Source organism: Elgaria multicarinata, chromosome 6 (assembly GCF_023053635.1).
Source record: "Elgaria multicarinata webbii isolate HBS135686 ecotype San Diego chromosome 6, rElgMul1.1.pri, whole genome shotgun sequence".
Lineage (NCBI taxonomy): Eukaryota > Metazoa > Chordata > Lepidosauria > Squamata > Anguidae > Elgaria > Elgaria multicarinata.
The window spans coordinates 71,660,041-71,675,871 of record NC_086176.1 but is presented as its reverse complement, the minus strand read 5'-3'; the positions used below and the strand labels follow the sequence as shown (position 1 = coordinate 71,675,871).

Below are 15,831 nucleotides of genomic sequence, written 5' to 3'. Positions count from 1 at the left end.
ATGCAGTGAAAGATATCACTCAACAATTCCAAACTACCGTGCCAAGTTAAAGCATTTGTGTTCATTATTGTTGGAGTAATAGACAACCTGTCAAGTAAAAGATGAATGCTCACCTTATAACAAACTCATGGTTGTCAATCTCTTTTCCACACCCGCTATCCAAGAGGATGCCAGAATTTCCTACCACGGCACATGTCTTAAATCGACGGTTCTTCATTGGCGAAACTTCAGGAAGGAGGCTGTGCAAATCCTGAGAAATGTTTAGTGTGCGGCGTCTGTCTAGCACGTAGTGGATTACATCTCCTGGCTTGAAGCTGCTTTTGACTACTGAGATGTCTCTTTCTGCATCCAAGAATCGAAGAATGTTCTTCCTGAATTTCAAACAAGAATGCAAACTTATAGTAGCTCTGCAAGGACATGAGACGAGCCTTGCCAGGTCAGACAAAAAGCTCAGCTAGTTCAACATGCTGTTACCTACATTGGCCAACCAGGTGCCTATGGGGACCCATTCTCCTACTTGTGTGTTTTCAAGCAGCTGGCATTCTGCCTGTGTAATTCATGGCATGATTCTTGCAGCAGAATCATGCCATGAACTTGCATAGATTTCAAAGTGGTTCAGATGTAACACCAAAATCATGGCTAGATTTTGATTATCATGGCAAGGGCAAGCCACAGTTTGCAAATAAGGATGAAATGGTCTGCCTCAAACCAGGAAGGAATCACCAGTTGTGAAACAAAAGGAGGGAGCATGTTATTCCTTGATTGTCCATTGAAATTTATTTATTTAAAATACTTATATCCCGCCTTATATCACTAAGATCTCAGGGCGGCGTACATATAAAAACATACAGTATAAAACAATAAATATACACAGTAAAAAACAAATTAAACCATGATCCAAGTTAAAACAATATATAATTTAAAAGCAATAGATACATTGCTTGTATGAACCATCTGGTCTAATAGACTTTGGCCTCCTAAAAGTTAGCCCTCAAGATGCAATAACACTTTCCATTTTTCCCCCCAGTAAGATATGACACATCTTCAAAATATAATGTATGAAAACTGATCATTTGTGTCTTTCATAAAACTGTGATGAGACTGCATTTGTAAACCTAAGACAAGGGCTGCAGCCTGATTTTAAATTTTCAAAGTTTGGTTTCCACTGATCCATTTTTATTGCTGGCTAAAAAAAAAAGAAAAAATCAATACCACAATCAATAGTTGTATAGCAAGAATCAGATTCAATCATATCTTTGGGGAAATAAACGTCATAGAATCATAGAATAGCAGAGTTGGAAGGGGCCTACAAGGCCATCGAGTCCAACCACCTGCTCAATGCAGGAATCCACCCTAAAGCATCCCTGACAGATGGTTGTCCAGCTGCCTCTTGAATGCCTCTAGTGTGGGAGAGCCCACAACCTCCCTAGGTAACTGATTCCATTGTCATCATCCAGGGATCCCTGGCTTAAAACCAAAACGTTTACTCTGTTTATAAACACATAAGATTCAATAAAATTCCCATAAAAGTCAATAGCAACATTCCCATTGATTTTAAAGGCCAGGGTCATACAATGTGTTAAATTATAGTTTTGTATTTTGCTCTTATCTTATTAAGTAATTGTGCCAAGCAAGAGATAGGCTAATCTTTCTATTTCTAGCCCATCTCACTTTCATGTGTTTTCACACATAATTCTGTTCCATTTCTGCATTCATCTCAAAATACATATTTAAATACATATTTTAATATGAATTAAAATGTGTATTTTCCTTCAAAATACATACTTTATATGTATACCCCTACTCAGAAGTAAACCCTATTGAGTACAGTGGATGTACTTCCAGATAAGTAAGTATAGGATTGCAGCCTAACTGTTTTTTCTCCTTTGAAAATACATATGTAAATATGTATTTTGATAACTTTTAAGTTGCCAAGAACTGCATCACAACATTCAGAGCTGTGTGAAATCCAGTGAGTAACTATGTATCCATGAGCACATTCATCCAAGAGATGAGAATCAGGTCATTTCAAATAAGAATTTGCAAAGTTTGAACTCTTCAAGCATCACTAAGCTAAGCCTCCTGTTTAGGAGCAAATTCTGGTAGCATTTAAAGGACATATATAATTCCAAAGCCTTCTGCAAGTGAACTGCAAGTACTTCCTCGTGCCTGTCCTAAATCTTTCACCAATCAGGTAATTCTTTCACCTTCTCTCATAATTAGTACTATAACCAGGGATCATGCAATGTAGCTGAACAGTGAGAGATTCAGGACAGACAAAAGTAAGGTAAATTCTTCAAAAAACTACCACAACCTGTCATGATGGCCACCAGCCTATATGTGTTTAAAAGGGGATTAGACTAATTAATGGAGGATAAGGCACTCAGTGGCTACTAGTCAGATGGCTATACATTAAGTCCAGTATCAGGAGCAGTTGTTGAAGAACAACAACAGGATAGGGCTATTGCCTTTATTGTCTGCTTTTGGGATTCCGATAGGCATTTGGCTGCTAACTTTGGGAAGCAGGATGGTGGACTGCATAGGCCCTTGGACTAATTTATCATGGCTCTTATTGCAGCAGCTCTGCAAATGTTTTGACAGTATGCTGTGGTTAAGAGGGAAAAGGGCCCCATTTCCCCAAGAAGAGGGGCACATGCACAACAAAGTCATATAGACCAGCTGGGCATCCATGCCCATTGCTTCACGTTACAAGAACATTTCTGACATGTCTAGATCTTGAGAGAATAGGTATGCTGAAGTTGCATTTAAAGCCCAAGGGAAAGTGAAACATGATAAAGATTCTCTCTTGAAATTTAAATATCACTAAAACAGGACGGGAAAAATGTTTGTCAGTCTGTTTTAGGACGTTCATATAAATTTGAAGCAGCATCAGAGTGAAGACCATCTGAAAACTGAACATGCGTGAAGGACAGAGTAATGAAGCAAAATGGGAAATATTAAAACACAAAATGCCTAGAGCTCCTGGCAAATGATAATAAAGCAAAGGAAAGGTTTCTTTTCCCTATCTTCTCTTTTCTGGAACATAGACTATTTTTTAAAAAAATCCTTAATGTAATCTTGTACACAAATAGGTTTAAAAGCCTTTCAGGACCAATATGCCTAGACTGGCAAATTGTATGAATATTGGGGGAAATGCATTAAAGAGAAAAATAAGCCACTCATCTAACTGCACTAAAGGCCTGACAAAGGACAAAATGTGAAACAACAACTGAGCTGTGTAAAACTGCCAACTACTGACTCATAGGGATATAGGAAGCTGCCTTAAACAGAGTCAGACCACTGGTCCATCTAGCTCAGTTCTGTCTAAACCACCAGTTGGGGAACTTTTTTCCTGTCTATTGTCCTATTCACTTGGTCCAGTCTGTCAGGGGCCTCATGCCAGCAGTGGGTGGTCGTGCCCACGAAGCCAATCATGGGCATGACCAGAACCAAAAGTAATCAAGGCCACTCCTTTTCTTTCTCTTTGCTCCATTCCATTTTCTCTCCCCGCCACCACCTGCCCCGCCAGCAGACCATCAATGGAGGGACAGTTCCCTCTTGCCCGAGGTCTTAACTGATTACTTGCAGAGGCTTTCGAAATTAGGCTGAGGGCCATATGGAGACCAGGCTACCCTCCCCCTGTTCTGCACGAACTGACAGCTAATCTCCAAGGTTTCAAGCAAGAGCTTTTCCCATCCTTCCCTCGAGATGCCAAGGACTGAGCATGCAGCCTTCCACAGATGCTCTAACACTTAGCTATGTCCCTTCTCCTTCCCCCAGCCTCCCTCCAAGAAACTCAACGCAGCATCCATGTTTTTCTCCCTGCCCTTCTTTTCCTCACAACAATTCTGTGAGGTAGGTTAGGGCCCAAGATCATAACATGAGTTCCATGGCAAGTAAGGATTTAAACCCATATCTTCAGTCCTATAAGATGCCTGCCGGAACACAGTAAGCTGCATTATATACAGAGTCAGTCCATTAGTCCATCTGTCTCAATCCTGTCTACACTGACCAGCAACAGCTCTTCTGCTCGTTTTAAATCTGTATTTTATTCAGGTATACTTTGCTGCTATGTTTTGATTTTTTTTCATCTGCTTTTCTCTGGTATGTATATTGTTTTATTGTGTTATTGCTTATCATGTTGTGTGGGTTAGTTTTATTCCAGATGTTATTGCTATTAGTCACCTTGGGCATTTTTTATGGAAAGGCAGGTATACATTTAACAAATATAGGAATAGATAAACGTGCTTCCTGGGTTTAAGTCAGGAATCCATGGCAGTCCTACTTGATGCCAGGGATCAAGCCTGGGACCTTCTGCATACAAAGCCTATACTCTACCACTCTGCTACAGCCCATCTGTCAACCCTGATGGGCTCTTGCACTTCTTCTGTCAGTGCAACCATGTTGAACATGTCCCTGACTCATGGCTATTAAGGGTACAGAAGCTTTAGAAGCTTTGTGGTTTTCTGGAGGAGAGAATATGGCATATTGATATTGCAGAACACCGTTGTGGAATCAAAGATGAGTTTCAAAGGAAATCCTGTCTTAACCGTGCGCACATCAAAGTGGAAACTGAGCACATCCCTTTTGGCTCTGCAAGCAGAGGCAAATATATTACAGCTCCTCAAGAAACTCGCAGAAGCCAACGGCTTTTTGATCTTTTAACCTTAAGAGCTGCTGTTGCGCGCCAGATAGAAGTGGGAGCTGGGAAGCCCCCACAGTTTAAATGCCACTCCAGCTACAAGCGGACTAGTGGTTTTAAGCGATACACAACTCTTTCAGCTTACCCAACTGCAAGGCAGTGATAACCATCAACATACTGGCCTGTCTTATAGAAATGCTTTCAGGATTACTGTGGGAATGCACATGGTGCACTTAGTACACTTGACATGTGCAATATGAATGCTAAGTAGCTTTGCTTGTGCTTAATAATGCCTAGCCTTTTCTAAATTGGGGCTAGCCTGTGATAATGTTGCATTTCCACAGGAAATAAATATTGCTCATGCTGTTGCGCAACATCCAATACAAGAAACGTAGGCCTGCATCTGACTTTCATACTCTATTGAAACAAGCTTTGGAATGCTGCAGCTTAAGCTATTTTTGTGCATCAACTCTTAGTTAAAACAGATTAAGCTATTTTTGTGTATCAACTCTTAGAACTGGAGAGATCTTAAATTACCTTTTTTTTTCTAAGTACATGGAGAATTGGTAGTGGAGGAGATTTTTTTTTTTTTTTGCCCTGAAATATTACAAATGCATCTCCTGGTGAGATACAACAAAAGCAACCGAGATTTTTCAGACAGTGGTCTTGTGTTTTTGCATTTGATCTTCCAATTTATTTTGACTGCTTATGTGAAGAGATTGCATTAATAATATCACTGGGGAGAAACACATTCCAATTTCCTCTTGCTTTCAATCTCCAAACTAAACAAATATGTAATTTTTAACAATCAAAGGTAATGATTTTGATTGAGTAAGTGATGCATAATTGAACCTGATAGACTAGTTTTTAAAAAATAAATCCTACTTTAAAAGGTGCATACCATGAAGATCGGTAGTTAAGAAAAGATCCCTAACTGTCAAAAAGACAAAGGGCCTCAACAACTGCTTTACAAACTGTGCTTTTAGGAAAGCTCACATATTCTGTAGTTGCAGTTAATTTATTAGGAGGAATGAAAATGGAAGATTTATGTTTGGATTCTCCTAGGAATTATTGATTGCCAAAAGACAAATGACCACTATTATAACTAACTCCACATTATTTTATTTATCCTACAAGGCATCTTTGTAAACAAAACCTTCACTTTTAAGATGCTTCATTGATCATTTTTCTAACACGTGAAATCACTTTCTCCAAACAGAATAAATCATACCAAAAAAAACCATGTGAACTTTTTTTTAAAAAATAATAAAATTAACCCAACTATTGGCAGCTTGGGTCACTAATCTCAACTGAGTTGTAGTACACATACTTTTCTAAATAACACACACAATAAAAGTTCTTCATATTTAAAATAGCTAGTTTCCACTCTGAGATCATCGTGCAAAACTGCTTATAGCATACAGCAACTTTTCCCATTGTGGAGTGCTACTGTTCAGGATTTTGATACGGCAGGCTCCACAATTGCACAGAGAGTTCTACTTATGTTCAAGTATACATGAGTAGAACTCCCTTTCAGACTTAGGGGAGAAGTACTTCAAAGCTTGTTTTGTTTTGCTTCCATTTCCATTTTTCACCTGTTTTTCGGCTCGTTCAAAAGGGAAACATGTACATTTTGAACAGGAAGAATGCACATTTCTGAGCAAATTTCTGTACAATGTGCACTTTCTCCCCATTAACTAAAGTGTGAAAATGATTTTTTTTTAAAAAAAAAAATGCAAATGTCAAAGTGCACATTTTTAAAAAATAAAAAATTAAAAAAATTGTATGCATTTTTCAAATGTGACTTCTAGAATTTGCTAACATTTCTTGTGGGGGGGACTGCTTCTGCATGTGCTTGGGATTGTGAACAGGACACAAACAGAAATAAAATTCTCATACATCCCTATTATTCAGACCTTGCCAGTTTAACGGGGCAAGATCTAAACTGAGGGGGGTGGGCTGCTGGGCCAGTATACATGACCCCCATCCCAATGCACACGTCTGTGGTTGAAAGTTTCATGCACGGATCGCAAATCTTCCCCTCCAGGGTTTAATCTGCACCATTGCAATTGAGCAACTAACCCTAAGCAGCTCTCCCCCATTTCGCATAAATAGCAATGTGAAATTCATGATTCTAGTCTACCTGTGTACGTAGACATGCAACACCCCAATAACCAGTCCCAGCACTATGGGCTAGCTCCAAGGACAGGGGGGGCAGAATCTCAGGCCCAGAGGACAAAACTGGCTCTCCTAAATGGCCACGCCCCCTTCCTTTGGCTCCACCCCTCTTCCCTGAACATCAATCATGTGGTGGTTTCCAGCTTGTGTACAATTCCCACCCACCCCATTCTAAATGGCGGAAACGCCTTTCCTAAAGCTTAGTTCGTGGAGCCTAAAGCTAAAATACGCTGGTATTTCCCCCCCTGCCCTTTTAGCCTTGGGCCAGCCCACCACTGGATGGGGGCTGCTCCAAAATAGGATTTGGCAGTCGGGCTGAAAGAGGTTCAACACTCTTGTCCCAGGGAGTTGTCAAGGTTCTCAACCTCACTGTCCTCTTTCAGGATTGCTTCGGCATTGCAACCAACATCCCACTCAGACTATTTCCTTTGACTTAAAAGTGGAAAGGGGAAGGATGAATCTTCAGAATGGTTTTTAAGGGGGTCACAAGGATACACAACACAAGTGCCTTTGTGCCTTCAGCTGATGCTTCCCCCCCCCCCACTTCATCTGTCCTCATAGCAGTTTCTCAGAAGAAAAGCATGGGCCACACAGCTAGCTTGGCAAAAATCATGTGTTCAATAGAGGGCAAAGAAGCCACATGCCCTGTGAACTTCACTACAGCTGCCTTGCAAGACCAGATATGCAGAACTGCCTTGCAAGATTAGATCAAAGGTCCATTTCGGCCACCCTTCAGTATCCAGCTCTTACTGCCAGATGCTCCTAGGAAGCTCACAAATAAGGAATGCAGGTGACAACAGTGTATCTCCAGAATTTTGTTAGTTTTGTTAAATCCGTCCCTTCTGTGTTTCAAAGATTGTCCAGAGTCTTTCATTTCATCATCCACTCATTGATGGAATAGGATGTTTTTAAACCAGGGTTTTGTTCTACTTGTGCTAACTCACATGAGCGGTAATGTGAATTAGTGTGAATTCCCCCGCCCCTCCGCAAAGTGAAAAAACATTCCAAAAGTCCACAGAAACTGGGTGGCTTGGAAAAGCTGGTCCACTGCGGAATCCACAGACCAGGGGCTGTCTATATATTTTAAAAGTCCCATGGTGGCTGCACGGTAGCTGCATGGTGGCACTGCGATGGTTATATGATGCAGCAGCCACCTCCCAGCTACCACAGGGCTTTCCAGCAAAGCTGCTCCTTGGAAAAGTCAGGGACTTACCCAGACTTTTCCTGCTGCAGTGAGGTCACTATGTCTCTTCCGCTGTCTAACCTTACTCCAGCATCACGCCAAGGGCGTTCCCAAGTGGAAGATGACCTCTAATTGGTGACTGGAAACTGGGCAAGGTGCAGGGGCTGGGGTCAGTGAGCCAAATGGCTGCCAGAAAGCCTGTGCTGCCTCCTCCCATTAGGATTACTTGCTGCCACCCTGCAGAAGCAATACTACGGGGTTTGGCGGCAGTGTGGCACCAATGCGGTGCCATGAAGGCAGGGTCTGGATTCACAGAAATCTCTGAACTCATTTGAACTCATTACTCCAATATCCTTACTTTGGAATCACAGCTAAAATCAGACCTACGGATTCAAAATGTCCTTATTGTTTATGTTAAAAGAATTATTCATATTATTGTTTTGTGTCATCAGCTTGAAAGACTGCATACATGCAAACATTTTTCTTTAACTGGAATGTCCTCCTTTATGTTCTATCCATCACATTTGTATCCTTCCCTTCTTCCAAGGAGCTTCTTCCTGTGATGTAGGCAAGGCTGAGAGGCAATGACTTGCTTGAGATCACTCATCCTGTCCAAACTCTTGATTTACAATCAACATGTGTAAATCAAAAAGGTTCTGCGTTGCCAGTCCCCCTCCAAGCACACACAGACATACACAAATTACAAGCTACCTCAATATATAAATGAGTTTGGTGTGTTATTTAAGGTACTCACCTTATTTCTAGTACCAAGGAAGAATTGATTTTCCATCTTTCTACGGAATGCTGGAACACTGAAGAGCCACTCTTCTGGTTTATTTTATCAGAGCTATTGACCATTGATCTACTTAAACTTATCTCACTGTCTCTGAAACACAATGCAAAGAGAGAGAGAGTTAAAATTAGCTTGGTCCTAGCCAGAAGCCTTTTTCTGCAGTACATCACAAACAACAGGGGTGTTTCATTTATTTATATACATGGTTGGCTCTAGGTTTGAGGGGGGCTTTGGGCAAAGCACCCTCTGAATGCCCCCTCTTATTCCAATGGTGGCTAGGAGCCACAGTTTCGATTTCCCACAATGCTGTGGAACAACTTCCACAGTGTTGCTCCAGAGAAATTAAAATGGCAGTTCACAGGCCTAGTTGGATAGCTTATGGGCCCAAGGAAGGTGCCAATGCTAGGCCAATGCTTTGCCACATCACTAGGGGTTCAATAGCTGTCTAGGTTGCTTTTGTTCTGATGCCTGACCTATTTATATCCATGTGGATATGAACATGGTCAGTTAGGTGTGATGTGGCTGCAAAACCATAAATAATAATAATAATAATAATAATAATAATAATAATAATAATAATAAGTATAGCTTCCAAATCACTCAAGAATTATAGCTTCCAAATTCAGCACTGGTTAGGCCTCATCTTGAATATTGCATCCAGTTCTGGGCACCACACTTCAAGAAGGATGCAGACAAGCTGGAGGGGGTTCAGAGGAGGGCAACGAGGATGATTAGGGGTTTTGAAACAAAGCCCTATGAGGAGAGACTGAAAGAACTGGGCATGTTTAGCCTGAAGAAGACAAGATTGCTTTTGTTGTATCTCACCAGGAGATGCATTTGTAATATTCCAGGGCAAAAAAAAAAAATCTCCTCCACTACCAATTCTCCATGTACTTAGGAAAAAAAAGGTAATTTAAGATCTCTCCAGTTCTAAGAGTTGATACACAAAAATAGCTTAATCTGTTTTAACTAAGAGTTGATGCACAAAAATAGCTTAAGATGCAGCATTCCAAAGCTTGTTTCAATAGAGTATGAAAGTCAGATGCAGGCCTACGTTGAGAGGAGACATAGCACTCTTCAAATACTTGAAAGGTTGTCACACAGAGGAGGGCCAGGATCTCTTCTTGATCATCCCAGAGTGCAGGACACAGACTAACGGGCTTAAGTTACAGGAAGCCAGATTCCAGCTGGACATCAGGAAAAACTTCCTGACTGTTAGAGCAGTACGACAATGGAACCAGTTACCTAGGGAGGTTGTGGTCTCTCCCACACTAGAGGCATTCAAGAGGCAGCTGGACAACCATCTTTCAGGTATGCTTTAAGGTGGATTCCTGCACTGAGCAGGTGGTTGGACTCAATGGCTTTATAGGCCCCTTCCAACTCTACTATTCTATGATTCTATGTTCTACTAAGATAAGAGTCTCTTCACATCCTCGCTCTCTCTGTTGTTGTGTGATGTGTAATGTTAAATTGTAATATATATATATATGATTTTTGTATGTAAACAGCTCAGAGATTTTATTATATTAAGTAGTCTACACATATTAGTAATAAAAAAAATTAAACAAGCCACCATCCATTGGCCAGAAAAGGAACCGTTGCAGGGAGCCTGTCCTAACCACTCCCTGCCAAAAAGAGCACCCAGCTCCAAGCCTGCCAGTGGGTCTGGGGGTGCAAAAACAAGGTGAAAGGGGTCTCCTGTTCCTTTGGCTGTTGGGTGGCTCCAGAGCCATGAGCTACTCTTCTAGTAAGGACGCCAGCAACGGAAGATCAGCCCGTTCCAAACTAGATACGAATGACCACTTATAGCTCACAACTTCATCCTGACTTTGAAGAACAGATCTCCATTTTCTCCTTTTCCCTTCTACTCCCCTTCCCCTGCCTGTATTGTCTTTTTAGCCTGTAAGCCTAATGGCATGGCTGGTGTCCCTCATGTATTTTAATTGATGTGAGTTGCTTTGGGACACAATATTTGTCTGAAAAGATATATTTTAAAAAAAATTAATACATTTTAGGCAAAATTAATCCCCATGAAATTCCACCAAGCATACCTGAAATGCACACCTGCTGTCTGCATATTTAATAGGTGTCATACCTCTACCATACTAATTTTGAACATTGGCTTCTAATATGTTCTGAAACTGTACTGAATACTGGAGTTTTTCTGTTTACTAACTGACAGAACTTATTTGACTTACATCTACTTGTCCACATTCAGCAAGGTACCTCAAATCACATTGTCATGTGACCTAACTGCAAAGTGAAGTGACGTGGAGCACTTTATCAGCATGGCACTTTGTTTTGTGTACTATGATTTGTGTACTACACTGCTACATTTCATACTAGTGATAACAACATAAGAAGAGCCCTTCCAGATCACACTAAAGGCCTATATAGTATGGCTTCCCAGATGCCTCCGAGAAGCTCAAAAGCAGGGCGTGAGGGCAATACCGCTCTCCCACTGTTCTTTTCTAGAAAATGGCATTCAGAAACATGCAGCCTCTGATACTGCAGTAGCTTATAGCCATCATGATTAGTAGCAGCTGATAGCCTTATGCTCCATGCATTTCATTTCATTTATTACATTTTTATACTGCTTTGTGGTTTACAAAGATTAAAAACCTTAAAAATACAGTATTGTGCATAACATAAAAACAGTTCAGCTATGAACATGCAAACAGAACAGGCATGCATACACAAACACACACATTGAAAGAATATCTCATGACCTGATAAAAAACCTATCATATACTGCCAAATGCCTGGAAGTAGAGGAAGATCTTAACATGATGCCAAAAAGATAACAATGTTGGTGCCAGGCAGGCTTCGCTGGGGTCGGGGGGCCAGCACTGAGAAGGCCTTCTCTCTTGTTGCCACTTTCTGAGCCTCCCCCGGAGGAGGTACTGGGAGGAAGGCCTTAGACGATGAGCATCATGTACGGTTATACGGAATTTGTCCAATTTATTTTTAAAGCCATGTAATTTGGTGGACATAAATAGTTCCAGTTTGATACTTAGGCCTAGAGATTCATTTCTGATCACTGCTCAGTTCTTCAGATTAGCTTTCTAAGCAAGAAGTCTGCTAGATTTCAAAAACAGTTTGGTGTGCAAGGTGGGGAGTAGCTGATTGAAAAACACAGATCTAAAGCAGTTATAACTGAAAATAGGAATAGGAGGCGTGGGAATTCCAAAACTTTATTAGGCATATGAAACTAGGCAAATGGAACTGATTTTTATTTGAACCATGGCTGTTGATTTAGAAATAGAAGAGGGGAGTGTTGCATAGTGGAACTGGTCTTCACTGTGGAAGATATAGAGCAAATACTCATGTCTGACTTTTGCAGGAAGGGAATCTTACAATAATCTACATAAGTCTGTGGTCTACATACACTTACTACACACACCGACTGCAATGGAACATACTCCCAAGCGTGCATATGATCAACATGTTATGACATACAGCTTTTTGTTTTGCTTTTTGTTTTGCTGCAACAGACCAATGTGGTTATACTTCAGAAATGGATCGCTATGATATCACTGGACTGCATCATATGAATAGGAGTCATATTCTGCCCTACTATTAGGCAGAATGAGGCAGCCAGTTCCGGTGCAGATGCTAGAGGTGCAAGGGAGTAGTGATCAGGTGTGAAAGGCCGAGCTCTGTGCGCTATGTAACCTGTCCTGCACCCCCTGAGCTAGCCTGTTGCCCTCAGGTGTGGTGGAGGACATTGTTCCATCACCAGTATTGAAGTAAAATTCAATTGCAAGTCCAGTCAGCTTCTCTGTGTGGAACTGGGATGGGAAATGCTATATTGTCCTTCACCTAAGGCAGCAAAATGCCCTGGACTGGCCCTACCTGTTTTGCTTGTTCCCTAGCATCATATGAGCACCTTATTCACTTATTATCCTACATTAAACACTGGAGGAAAATGTATTAGACAACTTTCTAACTGAAGAAGTTCTTAAATTCAAAACGTTTAAAACTATATTTGAGCTAATAAGATTACATGGCTAGGCCTTACTGTTTGTGGAAAGTATTTCACCTCAAAAGTTTTTCTCTTTTATCAACTACATAAGCACAATATGTCTCCCTGCTGACCGAGTAAAACCACTCACTCCCAGGAGCATAGAAATCTGCATAATACAAGATCAGACTGTTGTCCATCTTTCTCAGTATTGACTACTTTGACAGGCAGCAGGTTTCCAGAGTCTCAGCCAGGGGTCTTTCTCATCATCACCTATCAGTGGACGCTGAGGCTGTGAATCCATTTTGAGTTTCAGACAAAACCAGACAGAATTCTAAAGGATCTATCCAAGGTGCTCAGCCCTATCCCCAAAACAGGATCAGCACCTTGGATAGCTCCTTGAGTTCTGGCTGAAACCCAGAATGGATTCACACACACACACACCAAAATCAGAGCCACCATCCTCCACTATCACCTACAACCCATCCAACCCTTTTTAACGGGGGATGCCAGTGATTGAACCTGAAACCTTCTGAATGCAAAATATGCGCTCTATACCATTGACCTATGGTTACTCCCCAAAAGCTCCACAAAATAAATGAAAACATTCAGCATCAACATAGAGCTGCTCATCAATAGATTGCAAGACTCTTTAAAAGTAAATGGAATTCTGTTTACCACATATAGAAATCTCATCTATGTATCGGTCAGCACAAAGGCTTTTGGTTTGCTTCAAAGCATCTTGATACCCTGGAACCTGATTATGTGAAGATATCATAGGATCAATGATCATACATAAGTATGTGCTGGATTTGCACCTCATCAAATATATAATATTGATTTACAGCTAAGAGTGCCACCTACTGTAAAACCAAACACGTTTTACTTCTTAATTCATATACAATTATTTTTTGTCGGGCGGGAAAGATTTTTCAAATTAAGAGCCAAGATCTTTAAAGTTCCATGCCATATGGCAGCACATCTTAATCACCCACGTGTTTATTTTAACGGTTTATAATGCTTCATGTATGTATGTTCTATGTTTTAGAATTTTAAATTTTGTATACTTGTTTTTATCTCATTTTAGAATTTTTGTAAACCACCCAGAGAGCTCTAGCTATGGGGGCGGTATATAAATGTAATAAATAAATAATAAAGCACAATTTTATGGTCTTCACTGAATAATACTTGTATACATCCAAAGGGGGAAGATCAATACAAAAAATCATCACATGGTGCTTTTCCGCTTTCTAATACACAATAAATCACTTCTCCCCACAAAAACTCAGCCATTACTGCTTTTCTTCTTATATCTGTCTGCTGCATCACAGTGCACACTTCAAAAGAAAAATGAAGAAAATGCATCACAGTATGGGCAAAAATTGCAGTGGAAAGGAATCTTGCTTACGCTGAACTAAGTGCAGTCCATTAGGGACTTTGAGGAAGTAGCACAGAGATCAAGACTTAGCTTTTCACAATATTTTTGTCCCTAAAAGTGCTAATGCTTGAAATCTGCAGTAGTAGACTTGAGAGCTCACAATTTACTCGACGTCTATAGTAAAGGAGACGTATATTAAACCAGCCACAAATAACGTGGGAGGAACTATACATTTCAGTTCTTCTGCATTATGGCATTTCTCCAAATCCAAATTCAAGAAGATGTTGGCATCCCACACTTTTTCCTTTTTCTTTTTTAACCTTTCCTTATCATTAAAAAGACTTTTCAACTAGGGAAGCTTTGAAACTGTACTAGGGATCTCAGTGAAATCCTCTCTTGATCTAGGTAAGCACTTTTTAAATCCTACTGAAATGAGTCTTCAAAGTGTTTGACTTTAGGTGGATGATGTCTTTGCACTTTACTTGCACTATTAAACATTATGTTTATGACCCCACTGTAGTTTTTATGCAGAATTGCACTTGTTTTATGTATTGCTTATTTTTTTACTTACCATTGTCAGCAAAATCTCTTGCTTAGGACAAACTAGTTCTCCCCCATTAAAACCGTGAAGGAAATCTACTATGTGCAACCCAGACGTAGCTTGGAACCCAAAGTCATATTCAGTATGGCAATTCATTCAGAGACTCATCAAATCTCTTATTGACAGTCTGCATAAGACAAAGCTTTTGCCACAAACAGCACAGCATTCTTTCTTGTGTAAATAGGCAGAATGCATTCAAAATAAGAATGTATTTCCAGATTTGTGTGGAAGTTGGCCAAAAGGTCAACTCAATGGTTCCCTCATGCCTGACATCCTTGACTTTTATAGTCTGATCCCACACGTTTTACTCAGACTTAAGCATCACTGAGATCAGTGGACCTTATTTCCAACAAATTGTGCACAATTTAGCATAGAGATTCATTCAAGTAACAAGCTACAGCTATAGGACTAGGACCAATATAGCTGCACCCTCTGCCATTGCTTCTACAAATGACCTGGGCATGCTATGAAATATAGGACATGTAACAGATTGGTCACAAAAACATTTAAAAGGCATTGTGATTCTTAGGCAAACCATAGCACATGCCTGCTGTTATTGGAATGCTAAAGCTAATTGCTTTGATTTTTTCTTTGGTTGGTTCAAAAAGCTCAAAAGGAACATTTCCTGCAAGATACTTAACCAGTAGTCTCAGATGAGTCATACCATAACTTTACTTCTAAAGTGGCAGTTTCTATAATGCCTTGTTGTGTAGCACATGTGAATTAGAAGTTAGGTTTTACCTCTAGCAGACTCTGCTTTTATTCAGCTTAGCAATCTTGGTAAAACTGGAGCATTCGTTTCCAATAGCTTTACAACAAGTAGAACTAAGAGGCATCTTAAAAGATGACAGACATTTCGGACAAGTTTTCTTTTCTTTTAATGCTTTTTTTAAAAACAACAACAACAACTTTATTTCATGTTATGAAAAAATACTCTCCATAAACTAATTAAAAACTATGTTACAAAATGACCTGTCACAAAATTAACTAATATATTGCAGATATGAAATGTGCAAGTGTGAAGAAAGGATACAAACATGTGATGGAGCTAGACAAACACGTATTAAGGGAGTCTGCTATAGAAACTGTCGG

General features: G+C 40.2%; 1 protein-coding gene across 1 annotated transcript in view; it reads right to left on the bottom strand.

Moving 5' to 3' along the window:
• Positions 1–15,831, bottom strand: part of ST8SIA4 (ST8 alpha-N-acetyl-neuraminide alpha-2,8-sialyltransferase 4) — a 104,325-nt gene that overhangs the window by 83,952 nt on the left and 4,542 nt on the right. Inside the window, exons 2-3 of the mRNA XM_063128612.1 lie at positions 8,758–8,889; positions 114–371 (exon numbers count right to left, since the gene is read on the bottom strand). Of these exons, the coding sequence (XP_062984682.1) occupies positions 114–371; positions 8,758–8,889 (390 nt within the window). The remainder of the gene's footprint in view (positions 1–113; positions 372–8,757; positions 8,890–15,831) is intronic.